Here is a 16,711-nt window from a genome sequence, read left to right as displayed (position 1 = left end):
GAGTTCGTTTTGCTAGGATGACGTTGGCATACAGTAACTGAACTTCAGCATAAGACCTGTAGGTAGATCTTACAACCATTAGCACCCAGAGTATTAGTAGAATATCATGAATTGCTTACCAAGGAGGTATCCATATTGCTGCTTCCAAATTGCAAATTTGGAGCTGAAACCATCATTTGTGAAGGTAGGCTTAACGCAGTCTTCTTTCTGGAGTGTACAGTAGAGTGAAATTTCAGCAAGCAGCATCGCATCGCGCATTGTGGTCTGCTCGAAATTGAGAAGATTCCTGCACTGGCTGAAGTACGAGCTAGGTAATATGGATGGTCTGCCTGTAGTAGCTGACCAGCTTTTGAATTTAGTATCGGCTTTTTGGCTTTCTATAAATAAAGTTATAAGGTTTACTCACTGCAGGTGGTTCAAGCATATGTTTGCCCAGATTCTCATTGATCGAAGGTCCAGCTTTGTGGAAGTCCCAGCATTGGTTCGCTGATGAATATCTGAAAATTGAATGCATAGCATCGCCTGCTGTGAACAAATACCACTCAGAAGCCAGCTATCGACATATTCAGCCTCGCACTAGATCTATCAGTAAAGATACGTTCAGACCGCACTGGAGGCATTACCGATGGTGACCCGGCGAAAAGAGAACAAATGAGAACGCCGGTAATTTCCTCAAGATGCAAAGGGCTACCCAGCACAACCTGACCAAGCATGTTTCGCATATGCTCGTAGACTTGCCTGTGCTTCAAGGCATCTGTCTGGCTCGTGTGGGTAAACCTCATCTCGTGCGAGCACAATACGGCATGGAGAAATGGTGATGTTTGGATCAAAGAACCTCTGGTTACCAGATCGCTCTCGTCATTTATAAAAAGAACGTGGCGACGTCGTCGAATAAAGCTTTAGGCTGGTATCAGTAGGATTCTGAGCCTTGATGGGAGATGGGAACCTTCTTACGATTTGACAAGGGTCTCAGCAGTTGTGGCGTTAAGCATACCCATGCGTACAACATCCTCTTTTGTGTGGAAAGCTCTTCTCAAGTCGCCAGTCACCTGGCAGGCGACACGCCGGATAACTTCAGCTGGAGCAGCATGAACATGTTGATCCGCGGGCTCGATCTCGTCCATCAACACACGACTGTTTGTTGATGCTTGAGGAGAAGCACTCTGCTCGACGACACTTTGCTGCGTTGAGTCACGTCCTGATTGTAGCTTGACTAGCTGGGCTCTTATATCTTGCATAGAGCTTTCCAAGTGGAGCACCTTCTGATGTAAACTATCCAAGGTTAGGAGAGATTTTGGCTGAACTGAGAGTCATTAGTACCTTTTCACAAGATCTTGCTGATGGGCCGTTTCTTGTGTTCCATATGACTGATCCAAACTATCGCTTCTAAGGCAGGGTATTCTCAAGTTTCGACATCTTGAGCAAGTGTCGGAGCCAAAGTCCAGCTCGCATCTGCATTTTAGTCGGCGGCAGGCGTCACAAGAGAGAATCCGACGACGTCGCTTCTTGGAGGGTTCATTTTCGACTGGAGTAACTGATACTGATTCCTGAGCCCCAATTGAACCAGTTGCTGAGTCCTCACGTGTTCTTTTGTCAGTCATTATCAGTCAACAAGTGATAGTGAGGATGAAGAGAAAAACCCCGCAAGCCGTCGGAAATCGGCGGAGGATAGACACTGGTCCGATCTAGTTTTCAATTGCGAACCAAAAGTCAATCCGGTATGGTGTAGTGGCTAACATTTCGCGCTCTCATAATCTGAGAGATCAGTTCCGCGGAGCCCAGGGTTCGATTCCCTGTACCGGAGACTGTTAACATCTTCTCTTTTTGCATATATTGATTGCATTTATATTCTAAGTTAATGTCACTATAAATCTGGTTTTATTTTTTAATTGACTTTATATTATTAGCTGTTGAGAAGTTATAACTATTTGAGATTTAATATATATAAAAAGGACTGGTAAAGTTCATGAGCGAAAACAGATAAACAGACCGTCTTCACAACCTAACTGTCATCAACAAAAGGTATTCAGTTGGCCTGATGGCCGAACTCCTCCAATGCGAAATGATCATCCCCAAGTATAAGGTTATGGATTTCTCAAGAAATGTCAACTCTTGCCCCTGAAGACACAGAAAACACAGAAAAGTGGCCAACTTCCGGAGACACTACAACTTCGTGTTTGGCTCTTCCGTCTTGCACACTGCCTTTGCCCTCTCTCTCGCATACTTTTTGCCATGTCGATGGGTAACCGACCAGCAGAGGGCCTAGTATCTCAGCCTTCTCGCCCTCAGAAAACTCGAGCCTCGACTTGAAAAGCGAAGCCCTCAATCCAATCGGAACAGACACTCCTACGTCTGCTTCATGTTGTCCATAATTCGCAATACTGGATCCCGCGTGCGTCGATTCCCAGCCTCCTCTAGGATACATGATCCGGCGGACACGATATGCGAAGACAAAATCTGATGATATACCATATGTCTCTTCGTCGTACATATCCCTGGATATGTTGAACTGCGGTCCGCCATCGAATGGCACACCTAAACTTTCACCACCAAACCCAGGTCTTGCACCGCCCCCAACACGCCTTGAGGAGGAGATAGAGCCAACTGCACCACGTGCTATCTTAACGCCTGTCGCCATAATAGACGTTCTCTGCGCTCGACAACCTCAACATCAACGGCTTTGACGCTCTCTTGACATAATCGTCCGTTGGCTCTATGGAGTACGTATCCAGTCTCTCGCATGTATGAGACACATCCTTGGCGTTGATCCAGTCGAAATTGGATTCTGCTGTAACTCCTACAGCCTGGAGGAAATTGGCTCAGATCCCCAATGAGCCACTATTTGCTCTGCCTTTGCCGATAGACCAAGGGGCTTTGAAGGTATGGTTCGTCTCCATATCTTCGGGAATGGGGAGGGGCGGACCACAGAACGAGCCAGGATCCATTGGGTGTTTCCAAATGTGGCCAAGGCAAATTGCCTTGTTAGGCTCATGGTCGAGATTTAAAGCGCGTATATAGATCAAGGCTGACTTTTTGTTCATATTGTGTGCTCGTTGTTGCTGACATGGATAAGTATAATAGAGGGGAGAAAGGAGGTACTGTATAGTGATGATCTTTGAAAAGCGATATCACCTATATTTCGATGCGACTGAAACGTTCTTATTAGTTTAAAGAATGACGTAGCTTAAGAATGGAGCTCCTCTTTCTAACTGATCATTGATCGGAGGCCGTTAGACTTGTGGCTTGAGGCTGAATCCCAACCAATAGGTGCAGGTCTAGAACATTATGGGCTGAGGCTATGCCATACCAGTGCTTCTAAAGTCATTGTTCTAGATTTTTAGGCTCATATGTAAAGCGCAAGGCGTTCAGCAAGGCTGTGATGGCAGGTACTGGCTGTGAGAACTGTGACAAAGTGTTGATTTCATACTAGTTCATGGTTTAACTGAAGATTTTCCTAGATTCGGATACTTTTATAGTTAAAGCTACTCTTCCTTGAAGTTTGGTCTGACTGTTTATGTCCTTGTCTGCTCGACCAGCTTGTTCTTTTGTTAATGAAGAATCCAGACTCATCGAGTCTGTGGCTTATAAGCTTAATACTTTGTTTGCCTTAGCATATTATGATTTTTTCGTGTTAAGTTACGGTGATTGCTGGAAACGGGACATTTGCGTCCTTGGCTTAGACACTCGATAGTTGCCCAGTGGCCCAAGTGGCTTCGAACTAGACATATCGATACAGTATCAGAGTATCTTGAGCTTTTAACGTCATTCATTGATTATAGATATTAAACCACATATTGGTTCTCATACTTTGTATCGCTCGTTTTGGAAAGTTTAGCCGACAACTCGTTGAAAAAGGCTAAAACAACGACCACCTTAATTTTCCCCATAATAGCGGTTTATCCCGGCCAGAGAAGAATACAAAGTCTGGGGCAACCCGATTCCAGACTGAGCCATATGCTCCTAGTGGGACTAGGTTGATACCATTTTACGTAGTAGATTGATCCAATCCCTATGGACGTCACTAAAACAAGCCTATCCGTCGCATAATTGTTCCGGAATCTGGGGCCAGCAACCAACCACTAGCGTATGGAAGCCGAGTTCGGATGTTTTGTAAGTCAGACTCACACGTATGAATTATATCGCGATTCCGGAATTCCGATAGCAGCCGCATCACTGGTCGTTTCTGTGTGTCATTAAGCTGATACCGATTCCATCCTCGGTTCGTGCGTTCATAGGACTAAGCTAGAGTGCGGATCTTTTAGGGTGTCAAGATTTGACCTGAAGGAATGAGGTGCAAGCATACGAAGCATGACTTTCAGTCAATGAAAAGCGAAAAAGTTCTTGATACCGTATCAATACTTAAGCGTGGACGTTCCTTGAGGCTACGAAATCCTTAATCAGTCTATTCAGAATGCGACTCATTGTCATAGCCTTACGAAGAGCCTCAAATAATCTGCCGTGTACCACGAACGTTCCACAGCCTACCTAGTGGCTCTCGAGTCTGTGATACCCTCATGTTCTAGACTAGATTAGCTCAAAGATTACCCCACAGGATCCATTAACCTTGGATAGCCTGGCCTACTTATCCCGAGGGCCACTCCGTGAGACACAAGGGTCAATGCAAGAGGCTTCCTTGCTTATATATAACAGACCGGCTTCATCCTGCAAACTGTTCCCCCTTTGACCTTTATATTGGCCACATCTTCCAAACTCACTTGTTTCGTTCATACAAGCTGTTGGCATTGACATTCGATTCCACCTGATCGTCGCCAAGCTGTTTTTCTTCTGCTTATAGTAACTCGAATATATGCAGTGAGATATCGAACAGGATTATTCGATCGACGTCCAAATCTCAACCATGACTGCACACTCAGTATCCTCCACGAAACACAATGAGAAGATTCTCAACTCCGAGCACTATAAGCCATTGGGGGACAGGATAGGCAATCCGGTATGGCATATTGGCGCTGGGTCATGCAGACAGCTAACAAAGATCAGGCTCCTCTTGCCATGGGCGGCTTTGCTACAACCTTGTTGTCAGTTTCGTTGGCAATGATGGAGTTCCGAGGCGTCTCCTTGCAGACTCAATTTATCGGAGACCTGTGTTTTGTTGCCTGTATTGGGTTGCTTATCTCTGCTCAATGGTCAATGCTCAAGGGAGATACCTTCTCATATACTGTTCTAACAGCCTTTGGTGAGCTGGAAGCCATATCTCCAAGGCGTTAGTGAGGTAATACTAACCTAGTCAAGCTCTCTTTTATGGAGGCTACGGTGCAACACTACTCCCCTCATGGGGTATCGTTGACGCTTACGGAGGAGTCGACACATCTCAATACAAAAACGCACTTGGGTTCTTTGTGTTGATATGGGCAGTGTTTAACGTCTTCTTTCTCATCGCTTCAATCCAGCTGTATGTCTGCCTATCCTGGCCTCATACTCTCCTGCTAATTGCCCCCCAGCAATCTTGCTTATATCTGCATTTTTATTTGCATTGAGTTATGTCTTATATTTGACGCCTCTTCATACTTTGCTTCCGCGGATGGCAATGCTGCACAAAGCAAGGCGTTGATGCACGCTGCTGGAGTGTTTGGTTTCATCGCAGGTCTGCTCGGCTTTTACACTGTTGCTAATTCCCTTTGCCAAGACTGACTACCATTTCCAAGACGTACTACCATTTCCAATCCCAATGGGAGATACTTCTGCTTGGTTTCAAGCTCGTAAAGAGAGAAAGGCGCTCGATTCCTCCAATTCTCGAACTAATGATCGCCTAGCCGGTTGAGGGGATAATAGAACATCATCGTCCCAGCTTCGCTATCTGCGCTCGATACTTGGTGCAGGGTCTCGTACTTGACTAAAGCGAAACGCATTTTTCGTACTCGAAATCGCTGCCCTCTACCTCCTACAATACCTCTCTCGGATCCTGGGCTGTTTCTAAGTACTTATAGGGTATATTTCAGCCAGGTACCCAATAGAACACAATCGCATCATCGTGCTTCAGTGTTCTGCCTCTTCGCTAACTCAGGTGGCGAGCAAATCGCATCCCCATGGCCCTAGACACAATTACATCTTGCGAGTTAAGTTAGGAAAGCTGTATTTGTCTCACAGAGATGATATATCGAGGAATGGAATGTGCAACAATGATAGATTGTTTCTGGTTGAGACTGTAAAGCTTGGACCCAGAGCAGAGTCAGATGAGGAGGCAATAGATAGGGATTTATGGTTGGCGCAACTTATACAGACATCGACATTATAGTTTTTAGCATGAATTAATATTATCCCCATTTGACTACCTGTTCCAGGCTCAGTTCTCTTGTCTGATACTCTGATCTGTCAAGTCTACGAGACAGCTTCATAAGACGAACAAGATGATCCACTGTTACCTCAATTGCGGCGATCTCGAAAAGCCAATGGAAGGAGCTTATTTGCCGAACTTAGCAGCTACAGCGTCATACTCCTTCTTCGTAAGGGGCGTCACGGAGCCATGCTTCAGTCCTTTGGGAAAGTTGGGAAAGTCTGACTTCTCCCAGTTCGGAGACAGAATGTTGGAAGTCTGGAAAGGGATATACTGAGTGTAATCATCGAGCAGAAGATGATATAGTCCAGATGTGCGAAGATCAGCAAATGCGCATGGGCCTTCAAGAGGCGATTCGGGTCGGACGTAGCCTGGAACACGGGTCCAAGTTCCAAAAAGACCGGTTGTTGTGGTCTCCTGATACACCTTGTTAACGGTCTCGTTCTTGAGGAAACGTGCGAAATGCCCCGGTTTGCCTAGGGACAGAAACTCCTGATCGATGAGGCCAGTGTCCGCGGGGGCATGGTAATCCTTCGGTGCGCTGAAAGTCTTGAAGTCTTTGGTCGTGGCATAGCGAATGCGATCGAGAGTTGCGGTGCCTTTATGCTCCGTGTCAGAAGCTGCGTAGTGCCTGGCTGCCCAAAAGACATAGTACTGGCTTGAAGGATCATCCCAGACTACAGAAGGTGCCCAGGCCATGCCAGCCGTGTCTGACTCTACACTGTTCAGAGTTAGTGGGATCTCGCGTGTGAACGAAGCCTCTTGCATCTTACATTCTGAGTGAAGGCTTGGACCAATTGATGAGGTCTTTCGAAGACCACACAACAAGACCCCGGCTTCCGTTGCGTGTGACAAGATCCCATGAGAATCCTGGGGCATTAATGTCCAGATCTTTGGCATAGCCTGTTAGTAATGTGCCTACTGAAAGTGTTTCAGTAACCTACCAGTGGCAATAGTAAAGTACTCGGATCTGGCAGTATTGGTCGTGAGAAAGACGTCCCTGACGCCCCTGGTTCCAACATTTGATTTCAAGACAGGCTTTCCTCCGTTGAGGAAGTTAAAGCTTGAAGCCGAGTTGCCATCTGACAGATACCATTGAACTTGAGGGGTCGGGTCACTAAAGGTAGAGATAAGGTAGCCGGCATATTTGCTGTCCGCAAATCTTGTATTGTCGGCAGGAGTGGCTTCAGCAAAAGATGCTGAGAGTGCCGTTGCGAGGAGCGTAACGACACGCATATTGGACGTGTCTTAAGACGATGAGTAGGTTTAGATTAAATATACTCGACCCTTTGTAAGTCAGAACAGGTCTTATATCTTGTCGTCTGTAAAATCAGGATACATGGAAAGTGACTGTCTTTATATAATTTGTTCATGCGTAGCTGGGACGATCCTCCACATCTCAAAGGTCCCTTCACGAGTCCCGATGACTATGATCAATCAGATAACCAACCTCATGCAGGCCACCCGCGTATTCAATCGATCCGTGCAAATCATGTTAAATTCCTCTCAAATGATGCCTCGGGTAGAAAACGGGAAGCCATTGTTTCCAATGTCGATCTTTCGGTCCCGGCTCATAATACCCATGTCACTTAGATAGTCGTTGAAGCGCTCCAGTGAACAGGCGGCGCATAAACGAATGAGGGGCGAAGATGCGATTTTCAATAAGCTTAAAACCCATGGAGAAATATTGCAAGCTGGGGAAGTTCGATGATCAAGACGAGTTAGGCAGTTCCGATTGATGTATTTGCGCTCGAGTCGGGCGACAGCATGAGACTGTGATGCTGATACCAAATGGTGAGATCACGATTGCTCAGCCTCCGCCACAAAGAACTTAGAACAAATATCAGCGAACAAAATAGACAACTCGATCTCAGATCAAACGTCTTATTTAGGCGCTGCGATATTCAACATACAACACCGCTAACTTCCGTGGTCTCAGAGTACCTATATCGCAGCTCTCTGTAGGGCATCGGAAGTTACGAGCTCAGAGGGACGAATAGCATGTTGCTGATAACAAAGGCAACTGAATAATGAAAGCATAGCCTCTATAAGACTACCATAATAGAATTGGGGTTCTAGAGATACATCGTAATTGGTCAAACAACTCGCACAACCAGCTTACCATTGGAAACATGAGGCGAGGTAGTCGGGGTTTACTGATACAATCGCGCGACGGAGTCACGATTTAGACTCGGTTATCGGTGTAGACAAAACAACTTCTTTCTCTCAGCAAGACGTCAAGAACATGTTGACCTATTTACTGTAGCATTTGAAACCAAGTCCACATAGTCTATAATTATTTCTTTGCCATATTGTCTTCACTTCTAATATCATCATCGACGGTTATCGGCCGGGTCGGTCGATTGCAAATACAGTGTATCACAGTGCTTATCGCACCCATTCCCATTTTGGGCAAAGCTTGGATTGCGTGCTTAACGGCGATGAGGGATGAAGAAGACGACGAGCAGCAGTCAGTCGATTCTCCTCTTTCACCTCATTATTCATTCTTCGCACGTCTTCGTGTACAATGCGGGTCTCATTCGATCAGATCGGTTCATTCTATGCTAGTATCAAAGTGCATACTTGCTATAGCTACTGAGATCATCCCCCGTCCAACATCCACTCCCATCATCTGCCATCAAAAACAATCTGGCCATTCCGATTAAAAGGAGAGCTCTCAATACTTGCGGCGCTAATTACAACAAGGTCATATCTCATCAAATCGTGGCTATCATGGCCTTTCCTGCGTCAACTACTCCTTCAGCAGCCGCCCATAAGCCGAGTAGTAGTGACAACCTGGCACGTGGCTCTTCCGTCCTGTCTTCTCGTCAAAGACATGACATCCTTTTTTAGCTACATTGGGGGGAGTGTACACTGCAAAGTTGCAGGTTAGTTTCTGTGACAAGTGTCGTGGATTCAGGGAATTGCCTACAGTGGAGGGATACAGCAAAGTCGCTGCCCCTGTTGGATACACGATGCAGACCTAGTTCGTCTGCCATATATGCGACGGAGTTTTCCTTATATGTTCTTTCCCCAATGATATCCATTGGTTTAGCTTGTTCATCCTCGTTCGGAAATGCGTATCGAGTCTCGGTGAGGTTGCCCTTCAGAATCTTCATCAAGCAGTGGGCGTTGCCGTGGTCGTGGATAGGGGACCCCTTTCCAGGAGACCATACGAGAACAAGCTATCAAGGAGTCAGTCACGGTTCGGAAGGGTCAAAGTCGACTCTAGCAAGCTTACCAAATTACTCTTGCCGTTACCTTCGTCAACGAGATTACGGGTATATCCCCTACTGCGATCACCGAAGGCATAAGGCTTCCACATGTTGTCAGATCCGTCATATCCTTCCATCAGTTGTTGAAGGAAGTCAACGTCAACATCATCAGAAGTCAATCCCGATGATGGACCAAGGGCATCCTTGAGTCGCATCACGAGTTCGTCGAAACGATTTTGCTGGCAGGGACCCACGTTGGGGATTGTGCTGTGGCTGACGCCAAGTGCAGAGGGTTTGGTGAAGATACCGATGGCCATGTTTGCTATGCTGTTGATGGTGCTTGGTTGTTTACGATGATATTGATGTTCTACCTCTTGAATATATGGTATCTGAGAAGAGGACAACAAAGACTCTGGGATAAGGGGCGGGGTCAACACTACATGGCCATCCCCTTCCTTATTCTTATCGGTCAGATCCGATACTGACAAGCCGGCAGATAGTGTCACCGACATCTTGCTGTGGGTCGTAGATTGCAACCGACATCATATCTCGGGGCGGCACAGACAGGTTCAGTCGGCGAACGACACAGCAGCGCTGGTCCTGTGAACCGATTTGAAGGTTCTGGTTGGATGCGGCAACGCTAACGAACCCCCAGGAGTCCAACAATGTACTGAGGTACCTTGCGGTATACGGGTTGACGGGCTAGATACCGCTTTGTCTGTATAACACAGAGGTCACTTGTTACGAGTCTGAAGATGCGATGGGAGAAATCACAATTACGTGAGAGCGAATGGTTTATGGGGACTTCTCGACAAGCCAGTTTATGTGTAAACTAATACTTACTTTTTTTCTCGGGGACTCAAATTCGCATTATTGCGACACCCGCTATCGCCGACTTGAGCCACATGTGGACCCATTTAACGTTAGTAACTTGGCAGCTTGGAGTTCTTTTGGGCGGGATTAGCGGTTCTCGGTGACTATGAACAAATCCATCATCGCCACGGCTGTGACGGCTTCGTCAAGGTAGAAAAAGCAAGAAAAACGATGTTCCTTCTCAGCTTATTCCCATATTAAAACTTATTTCCTTTCGATAAAAACAATTTACATCCTATTGGGTTCTCAGATTTGTGCCATATTAGCGGCTCTAGCGATTTACCGTCCACTCTGATTGGCTTGTGAGCCGGAAACTTTAGCTTTGCATCGTCACACCCAGCGACCAGCAGCTCACGTAACATCAGACACCCTTGAATCCTCAAGAGCCGGCAATATGTCTGACTGTACCACTTCAACTCCGAACGGCGCGGTATGTAGCGGCTCTACTCCTAAGCCTTGCGAATCGACTCTGCCATGCAAGGAGAATACTGGCTGGAGGAGACTTGTACGCAATTTCACACCATCGTAAGTCATGAATTCATCTTGACAAGGGTTGGACGGACACTGACATCAGCAACAGATGGTTCGCCGTTTGTATGGGTACTGGTATCGTTGCCATATTGCTTCATAACTTTCCTTACCAAGCAATATGGCTTCAGTATATCTCTTACATGTTCTTCGCGCTTAACGTTGTTCTGTTTATTGTCTTCCTTGGTATAAGCCTTGCACGCTATGTGTTGTACCCAGAGATCTGGTCGGCGATGCTTGCCCATGCTGGCCAGAGTCTGTTCCTAGGATGCATGCCCATGGCCTTTGCAAGTGAGCAACACGTTCCCCAGTCTATGTGGATGCTGACGTTTTGATAGCTATCATCAACATGATGGTGTTCTGCTTACAGCCATGGGGAGAATGGGTAATATATCTAGCGTGGGCATTCTGGTGGGTTGATGTTTGGCTCTCCATTGCCACTTGCATCACGATGCCCTTTATCGTCATGCACCGCCATCGCCCTGGCCTCGAAAACATAACAGCTGCACTCTTGTTACCCATCGTTCCAGCAGTGGTTGCGGCTGCCACGGGAGGAATCGTCGCAGAGGCTCTTCCCAATCACCACCATGCGCTAACAACTCTGGTGGCCTCATATGTTCTCTGGGGTATCGGCGAGTTGTTCTCGGCCTGTGTCTTAGCGTTATACTTCCATCGGCTGACCATTCACTCGCTTCCTCCGAAAGAGGTGATAACGTCGTCTTTTCTCCCAATAGGACCGCTTGGCCAGGGAGCTTTCGGCATTCAGCAGCTTGGCAAAGTTGCTATGCAGGTGCTTCCCAAGACCAATGCTTTCGGTGATGTTGCAGTTCGAGCTGGTGAGGTACTCTATGTCCTTGGGGTATTCCTCGCCCTCATCATGTACGGTTTCGCTCTGGTATGGCTGGCTTTCGCCCTCATCAGCATTGCTACAAAACCCCCGTCGTTCAGTATTGGTTTCTGGGGGTTTACTTTCCCACTCGGTGTGTTAGCAACCTGCTCGAACTTACTGGCAGAAAACCTTGATAGCGAATACTTCAGAGTTTCCACGGCGGTAAGGAACTGGACATGCCTTACTTATCAACTACTAACATGACGATAGATGATAGCCCTCTCTGTGATATTGCTGTGGATTGTGGTTGCGACTCGAACCGCCAAGCTTGCTATCACAGGTGAAATGTTTCACGCACCTTGCTTAAAGGATCTTCGTGACAAGTCTCAAGCTGCAGGCTCAGACAGAAGAGTCTAGGTGACCTTCGTCTTTCTTGCATCTAACAGCTTGACTATGTACAATAAATTGATAGACAACGGGGTCTTTCATGATACACACCAAAATAATGTTCAATCCTCAAGGGGAATGAACTCACGACTTAATTGTCCAGAATTCTGACATCAATTATATATAGAACAAAATAGTTATATTATTCCTTTTATCTTCTTTTGACATTCATCGAAACCTGGCCGGCCATTCTGTTCCAGATCGTACAGTATAAGCTGCTATCTAATCGCTGCCCCTCAATTGGTGTTGCGTGACGATAGCGCAAAGCTCCACTAAAATTCTCGATTCCAGAGGCGGGGCATTTGCTTTTCCCCAGATGTCTCTTCAATTATTTGTGTGTGTTTGTTCTTCCCAAATTATTCCCATCGCAGATTCCAAGGGTTAGTCGGGCAGTCGGCAGATTGTCACAATGGACTGGGCTAATTACTCATCGCCTTCGCGGCTCGACTCCTTTGTCGATGGTGAGTCTCGTCGTTTTCCCATGGTCGCAAATCTTGCCGCTGACTCTTACAGATCTGGTTGATGTCTGGCATCTTCACCGAACTCCAATTCTCCTGACTCTCTGTGTTATCCTTGTCGCGATTCGGACGTACTTCCACATCAATGGCCAAAAAGCGGAAATAGTTGCGTTCAAGAAGGTTTACGAAGAGCCTGCCAAGCCCAAGGTTGTCGTCGAAGAAAAGACCCCCACCATCGAGCCAGTCGAAGAGAAAAAGAATGTCAAGTCCCAGGGCCCTCGAAGGATCAAGGGTGGAATAGCAAGGAAGCCATCGAAGAACAAGGAAGAAGAGAAGGATAGCACCCGACCTGTCGCACCTCTGGTTTTTTTCTCCTCCATTACTACCAAGACAGCTAAGATTGCCGAGGCGTACATCGAGGATTTCTGTGGAAAGTTGGATGAATTATCCAAGCTATCCAGTCGTCAATTTCTCAAGCCCGAACTTCGAGACCTCACCGAAATTGATTTCGATGATTATTTCCTTGCGCCGTACAAGGGCCACGGTGACGCCGATCTGTTCTACCTGTTCCTGATTCCTAGCTACAACATCGATACCATCAACGACACATTCCTTGAACACCTCCAAGAAACCCATCATGACTTCCGAGTAGACACCGCTCCTCTGTCGGGTATTCTCGGTTATTCAGTGTTCGGTTTTGGCGACAGTGAAAACTGGCCCACAGAAGCAGACGGTTTCTGTTTTCAGGCTATGGAAGTCGACAAGTGGATGGCTAAGCTTACTGCTAGAAAGAGAGCGTACCCAGTTGGAATGGGTGACATGAAAAGTGATCACGAAGAGCGCTTACAAGAATGGAGTAAGGGTGTGCAAGAGGTCATTGAGCATGTCGCACGTACTGGAAGCCTAGGCGAAGGAGTTCCTGGTAGCGGAGCAGCCGAGGAAAGCGATGTTGAAGATATCGCAGAGGACGAAGATGATGGCGAAGTTGTCTTTGATGATGAAGAACCCAAGAAAAAGTCGAAGGGTGCAAGAGATCTGGATGATGTTGAAGACCTGGGACGCATGATCAAGAAAGACGACGGCTCGACAACTCAAAAAGCACCTCTCGCTGTTGATTTCACCACTTATGGCTCCTCTACAAAGAAGACTGTCCCTCAAGGCCCCAAGGAAATGGTCGCAAAGGAATCACCGACATACAAAGCTCTCACTAAGCAAGGTTATGCAATCGTGGGATCTCATTCCGGAGTCAAGACATGCCGGTGGACAAAGTCGGCTCTCCGCGGAAGAGGCTCATGTTATAAGTACTCTTTCTACGGAATCAAGAGCCACTTGTGCATGGAAACGACCCCTTCACTGTCTTGCTCGAATAAATGCGTTTTCTGTTGGCGTCACGGCACAAATCCCGTTGGAACAACGTGGCGTTGGGTCGTTGATCCTCCCGAATTGATCTTCGAAGGAGTCAAAAAGAACCACTATCAAAAGATCAAGATGTTGCGCGGTGTTCCTGGTGTGCGAGCGGAGCGATTTGCCGAAGCTATGCAGATCAAGCACTGCGCCTTGTCGCTCGTTGGAGAGCCAATCTTTTACCCCTATATCAACGAATTCCTCGGTATGCTGCACGCTGAACGTATATCCTCGTTCCTTGTGTGTAACGCTCAGCACCCCGATCAATTGGCTGCTCTCAAGGTTGTGACTCAACTTTATGTATCAATTGATGCAGCTGATAAGGAGTCGTTACGGAAGATTGACAGACCTCTCCACCGAGACTTCTGGGAGCGATTCAACCGATGTCTTGACATCCTTCGCGAGAAGCGCTTCCACCATCGTACTGTCTTCCGATTGACACTCGTCAAGGGCTTCAATGTCGAGGAAGAAGCTGAGGGTTACGCAAGACTTGTGGAACAAGGTCTGCCCTGTTTTGTTGAGGTCAAGGGTGTCACATACTGTGGCACATCGACATCTTCCAATGCTGGGTTGAGCATGTCCAATGTCCCCTTTTACTGGGAAGTCTGCGACTTTGTTAAGGCGCTCGAGAAGAGGTTGAAGGAAAAGGGACTCAAGTACGGCATCGCTGCCGAGCACGCCCACAGCTGTTGTATCTTATTAGCTAGCGAGAGGTTCTATGTCGATGGCAAGTGGCACACTTTGATCGATTACAAGAAGTTCTTTGAGTTGCTCGAATCAAGAGGGCCTCCAGATGAAGGTGGCTGGACCCCTGAGGATTACATGGACGCAACACCAACTCCAGAATGGGCGAACTGGGGTAACGGCGGATTTAACCCAGAGGATGAAAGAGTAGATAGGAAGGGACGGAAGATTGAGGCTTAATAGTCCATAAGTAGAGGAAAGAAAAAGAAGATAATTAAGCTTGTCATCTGCCATATCTCTTGCACTCACTTGTCTACCACAGTTCGATGCCCTGAGTGACATCCCACAGCCGCATGTTAGTATATGGAGTCTTCGGTCTGTTAGCCATTCTACTCGTAATTCAGCAAACATAATAACATAGCTACTTAGTCACTAGCCTCCAATGCCATGTCGTTTGTTACGTCACAGGCCACAACAAAGCCCGTATCGAACCTGTTCATCACGGATAGTCTTGGTGTATGTATCTTAAGAAATCCTGTGGCTTCCTTCCCCCGATAGTTGGCATCCTCATGAGGCATTGTGCTTCTGAAATACAGCCAGCAATTTTTGTTCATAAACCTATTCGTTTCAACGTACATTTGTTTACACAAAGCTCTATGGAAGCTGGAAGAGCGGAACTATGGTACATTGAAGGCCGTCAGGTCTCCATTAGACATTTCTTTGTGAAAGCCTGTTGTTCAGACTTTTCATGGTACAGATTTGGGGGGAAGGGTGTTAAAATTCAAGAGCATTTCCAACGTCTGGGTATATATGTGCCAAGAGCGGAGAGGAAACTCGGACAGATGACATCCCTCTTTAATCGAGACCAACGTTAGGAATGTCAGAGAGATTGATGCCTGCGGGAGCGGCGGGCGCTCGGATGTCGAGAGATGAGTCGTATGCGATCATCTCAGCCAAGATGTCTAATATGGGCTACACAGGTGTCAGCGAAACAACTCAACTTCGAGGCTCGTGCTCGCCAACATACCTTGGGAACAGTGCTGTCGTAAATTCGAATCAGGTCACCGGGGGCAGGGTAGACCTTGAGACCCTTGTAGAAGGCCAAAGCAGACTCAAGAGCCTTGGAAGCTGCAGAACAACAGTCAGCAAGTTATTAGTGATGTCTAGGCCAGGGTAATTCCTACGATCTTGGCTGAGCATCTCTCCGGCCATGACCTGCTCGTTGAAGAAAGCTTCCCGCTCCTCAACACCAGTAGGGAACCCCTCCTCCTTGGCCTCCTCCACTCTGATGCGAATGCTCTGACGTTGTTGCTGGGTAGAAGCCTCTGCCTCCTCCTTTGCGACGCGGGCCTGCTTGCGCTCGTTCCTCCTCAAGTTTCGGCGGAACTCGGCCTGGTTTCGACGTTGGTAGTCAAAGTAGATGGCGTAACCTGATCAGAGGGCATTTTCGTTAGCTATTGTGCACCATAGCTTCGATGGTCTGCGACTGATTGACTGTGTTCTATAACGCAATCTCATGAAGGAGAATGAATGGCGAGGTCTTACCGACAATGGCGGCGGCGGCGGTAGCAACGGATGCCGTTACGAGAGTGGTGGGCTGCACCATTTTGGAGATTGATGATGTAGGTGAGGAGGTTTATAGCTTGGATCGTAATAAGCAAAAGACCGGATTTATTCCAACCGAATCAATTACAAGGAGTAATTCCAGGGCTCGAGATGTTGCTTGGCGACGTCGGCGACCAAGAGACGGAAGATACTATGTCGTCAATGCTCGAGGTCGGGTTTATTCTCTGGTTGAGCGTCGGGAGCGGCAAGCTTTAGTCGTCGCGATAAACCAATTTTTTAGAACCGGAGCAAGCACATGATGTGGCGCTAAGCCTATTTGGGTCCGATGTTGAAGCTGGGCAGAAAGCTGGATCTCCAGAAACGGTAGGTAATTGTGAGAGTAGGCAAGTAAAAACAATCATTATGGTGGTTTTAT

At 47.1% G+C, this 16,711-nt stretch overlaps 8 protein-coding genes and 1 non-coding gene across 10 annotated transcripts; 4 read left to right on the top strand and 5 right to left on the bottom strand.

Annotated features, from left to right (window-relative positions):
• On the bottom strand, positions 1-1,609 carry FVEG_15859 (hypothetical protein). The gene is made up of 6 exons (XM_018905085.1): positions 1,321-1,609; positions 955-1,272; positions 624-897; positions 407-576; positions 120-346; positions 1-68 (listed from the first exon to the last, which is right to left on the bottom strand). The coding sequence occupies exons 1-6, from the start codon at positions 1,599-1,601 to the stop codon at positions 13-15; spliced, it is 1,326 nt and encodes a 441-aa protein (XP_018751954.1). The 5' UTR covers positions 1,602-1,609; the 3' UTR covers positions 1-12.
• Positions 1,610-1,714: 105 nt separating this feature from the next.
• FVEG_15858 lies at positions 1,715-1,804 on the top strand. Its single transcript has one exon. It is a non-coding gene; the product is annotated as a tRNA-Glu (tRNA).
• Positions 1,805-1,895: 91 nt separating this feature from the next.
• FVEG_06440 (hypothetical protein) lies at positions 1,896-2,638 on the bottom strand (the record flags this gene model as incomplete). The annotated part of the gene is made up of 2 exons (XM_018894817.1): positions 1,896-1,907; positions 2,225-2,638. The coding sequence occupies 2 exons, from the start codon at positions 2,636-2,638 to the stop codon at positions 1,896-1,898; spliced, it is 426 nt and encodes a 141-aa protein (XP_018751953.1).
• A 2,220-nt stretch (positions 2,639-4,858) lies between these two features.
• On the top strand, positions 4,859-5,649 carry FVEG_15857 (hypothetical protein; the record flags this gene model as incomplete). Its single annotated transcript, XM_018905084.1, has 4 exons — positions 4,859-4,951; positions 4,999-5,194; positions 5,251-5,410; positions 5,460-5,649. 4 exons carry the CDS (start codon positions 4,859-4,861, stop codon positions 5,647-5,649), a joined length of 639 nt encoding a protein of 212 aa, XP_018751952.1.
• Positions 5,650-6,195: 546 nt separating this feature from the next.
• On the bottom strand, positions 6,196-7,528 carry FVEG_06439 (hypothetical protein; the record flags this gene model as incomplete). The annotated part of the gene is made up of 3 exons (XM_018894816.1): positions 6,196-7,013; positions 7,066-7,183; positions 7,237-7,528. 3 exons carry the CDS (start codon positions 7,526-7,528, stop codon positions 6,419-6,421), a joined length of 1,005 nt encoding a protein of 334 aa, XP_018751951.1. The 3' UTR covers positions 6,196-6,418.
• Positions 7,529-8,786: 1,258 nt separating this feature from the next.
• FVEG_15856 (hypothetical protein) lies at positions 8,787-12,351 on the top strand. The gene is made up of 4 exons (XM_018905083.1): positions 8,787-10,905; positions 10,961-11,199; positions 11,247-11,959; positions 12,008-12,351. The coding sequence occupies exons 1-4, from the start codon at positions 10,775-10,777 to the stop codon at positions 12,152-12,154; spliced, it is 1,230 nt and encodes a 409-aa protein (XP_018751949.1). The 5' UTR covers positions 8,787-10,774; the 3' UTR covers positions 12,155-12,351.
• Positions 8,810-10,304, bottom strand: FVEG_06438 (cysteine dioxygenase). Its single transcript, XM_018894815.1, has 3 exons — positions 9,534-10,304; positions 9,225-9,477; positions 8,810-9,166 (listed from the first exon to the last, which is right to left on the bottom strand). The coding sequence occupies exons 1-3, from the start codon at positions 10,017-10,019 to the stop codon at positions 9,045-9,047; spliced, it is 861 nt and encodes a 286-aa protein (XP_018751950.1). The 5' UTR covers positions 10,020-10,304; the 3' UTR covers positions 8,810-9,044.
• A 124-nt stretch (positions 12,352-12,475) lies between the features above and the next one.
• FVEG_06435 (hypothetical protein) lies at positions 12,476-15,033 on the top strand. Its single transcript, XM_018894814.1, has 2 exons — positions 12,476-12,645; positions 12,698-15,033. The coding sequence occupies exons 1-2, from the start codon at positions 12,594-12,596 to the stop codon at positions 14,968-14,970; spliced, it is 2,325 nt and encodes a 774-aa protein (XP_018751948.1). The 5' UTR covers positions 12,476-12,593; the 3' UTR covers positions 14,971-15,033.
• Positions 15,034-15,046: 13 nt separating this feature from the next.
• On the bottom strand, positions 15,047-16,576 carry FVEG_06434 (hypothetical protein). Of its 2 annotated transcripts, XM_018894812.1 has the most exons (4): positions 16,276-16,576; positions 15,915-16,160; positions 15,758-15,858; positions 15,047-15,702 (listed from the first exon to the last, which is right to left on the bottom strand). In XM_018894812.1, exons 1-4 carry the CDS (start codon positions 16,334-16,336, stop codon positions 15,586-15,588), a joined length of 525 nt encoding a protein of 174 aa, XP_018751946.1. In that variant the 5' UTR covers positions 16,337-16,576; the 3' UTR covers positions 15,047-15,585. The 2 variants fall into 2 exon arrangements, with proteins under 2 accessions (XP_018751946.1, XP_018751947.1); XM_018894813.1 differs by having other exon boundaries at positions 15,107-15,702; positions 15,758-16,160.
• Positions 16,577-16,711: the final 135 nt, after the last annotated feature.

The sequence above is a fragment of the Fusarium verticillioides genome, chromosome 2, assembly GCF_000149555.1.
Source record: "Fusarium verticillioides 7600 chromosome 2, whole genome shotgun sequence".
Taxonomy (NCBI): domain Eukaryota; kingdom Fungi; phylum Ascomycota; class Sordariomycetes; order Hypocreales; family Nectriaceae; genus Fusarium; species Fusarium verticillioides.
This window is presented reverse-complemented; position numbering and strand designations above follow the sequence as displayed.

Coding starts and splice junctions, on each gene's coding strand:
- FVEG_15859 (XM_018905085.1), bottom strand. CDS start 1,601: ATGACTGACAAAAGAACACGTGAGGACTCAGCAACTGGTTCAATTGGG. Junction 898..954: donor GCTGAGACCCTTGTCAAATC/GTAAGAAGGTTC, acceptor ACCAGCCTAAAG/CTTTATTCGACGACGTCGCC. Junction 347..406: donor ATATGCTTGAACCACCTGCA/GTGAGTAAACCT, acceptor TAAATTCAAAAG/CTGGTCAGCTACTACAGGCA.
- FVEG_06438 (XM_018894815.1), bottom strand. CDS start 10,019: ATGTCGGTGACACTATCTGCCGGCTTGTCAGTATCGGATCTGACCGAT. Junction 9,478..9,533: donor GTAACGGCAAGAGTAATTTG/GTAAGCTTGCTA, acceptor ACTCCTTGATAG/CTTGTTCTCGTATGGTCTCC. Junction 9,167..9,224: donor CTTTGCTGTATCCCTCCACT/GTAGGCAATTCC, acceptor GCAACTTTGCAG/TGTACACTCCCCCCAATGTA.
- FVEG_15856 (XM_018905083.1), top strand. CDS start 10,775: ATGTCTGACTGTACCACTTCAACTCCGAACGGCGCGGTATGTAGCGGC. Junction 10,906..10,960: donor GTACGCAATTTCACACCATC/GTAAGTCATGAA, acceptor CATCAGCAACAG/ATGGTTCGCCGTTTGTATGG. Junction 11,960..12,007: donor ACTTCAGAGTTTCCACGGCG/GTAAGGAACTGG, acceptor ACATGACGATAG/ATGATAGCCCTCTCTGTGAT.
- FVEG_06435 (XM_018894814.1), top strand. CDS start 12,594: ATGGACTGGGCTAATTACTCATCGCCTTCGCGGCTCGACTCCTTTGTC. Junction 12,646..12,697: donor GCTCGACTCCTTTGTCGATG/GTGAGTCTCGTC, acceptor TGACTCTTACAG/ATCTGGTTGATGTCTGGCAT.
- FVEG_06434 (XM_018894812.1), bottom strand. CDS start 16,336: ATGGTGCAGCCCACCACTCTCGTAACGGCATCCGTTGCTACCGCCGCC. Junction 15,859..15,914: donor AGAGATGCTCAGCCAAGATC/GTAGGAATTACC, acceptor GTTGTTCTGCAG/CTTCCAAGGCTCTTGAGTCT. Junction 15,703..15,757: donor ACGACAGCACTGTTCCCAAG/GTATGTTGGCGA, acceptor ACACCTGTGTAG/CCCATATTAGACATCTTGGC.